The sequence below is a fragment of the Bison bison genome, unplaced genomic scaffold, assembly GCF_000754665.1.
Source record: "Bison bison bison isolate TAMUID 2011002044 unplaced genomic scaffold, Bison_UMD1.0 scf7180017864080, whole genome shotgun sequence".
Lineage (NCBI taxonomy): Eukaryota > Metazoa > Chordata > Mammalia > Artiodactyla > Bovidae > Bison > Bison bison.
In genome coordinates this window covers 5653161-5653684 of record NW_011494652.1, presented here as the reverse complement: position 1 = coordinate 5653684, position 524 = coordinate 5653161, and the positions used below count along the sequence as shown (strand labels likewise).

The 524-nt window shown below is 66.8% G+C and overlaps 1 protein-coding gene across 1 annotated transcript in view; it reads right to left on the bottom strand.

The window, feature by feature from the left end:
* EFEMP2 (EGF containing fibulin-like extracellular matrix protein 2) overlaps positions 1 to 518 on the bottom strand; it is a 6836-nt gene extending 6318 nt beyond the window's left edge. The window contains exons 1-2 of the mRNA XM_010837841.1: positions 366 to 518; positions 88 to 136 (exon numbers count right to left, since the gene is read on the bottom strand). Coding sequence (XP_010836143.1) covers positions 88 to 136; positions 366 to 476 — 160 coding nt within the window. The 5' untranslated portion in view covers positions 477 to 518. The remainder of the gene's footprint in view (positions 1 to 87; positions 137 to 365) is intronic.
* Positions 519 to 524: the final 6 nt, after the last annotated feature.

Here is a 524-nt window from a genome sequence, read left to right as displayed (position 1 = left end):
ACAGGGCTCCTGCAGCCGCTCTAGGAGCTGGGCTTTGTGATCCCCTTTCCGGTTCTCCGGGGCAGGTCGGCCCCCAAGCATACTCACCCCTGCAGTGCTGGCTGTCAGGGTCCCACTCATAGCCATCTGTGCATTCCTACAAGGTGAACCAGAGGTGGCCAGTGGTCACCCCTGGTCCCCTCTAACTGACCAGGCCGAGACCAAGGCCCAAGCCGGGCCACCCTCCCGGCCTGCTCCAGACAATGGCCCCAGCTGCTCCACCAACCAAGGGAGGGCACAATCTTCCCCAGCAGCAGCCACCCCAGGATCCTGGCCTCGGTGTCCCTGCCCAGCCCAGCCCAGGCCAGCGGCCCCACTGTCCCCACCGTGTAGCTGTCGGGCTCCTCGGAATCCTGGGGAGACGCTGCCCCCAAGACCAACAGCAGCAGCGCCCAGAGCAGTAGAGACCCGGGGAGGCAGGAGGCGAAGGGGAGCATCCTGGGGCTGGGAGGTGGTGGGCAGGGGTCAGGGAGCCTCTGCCACAG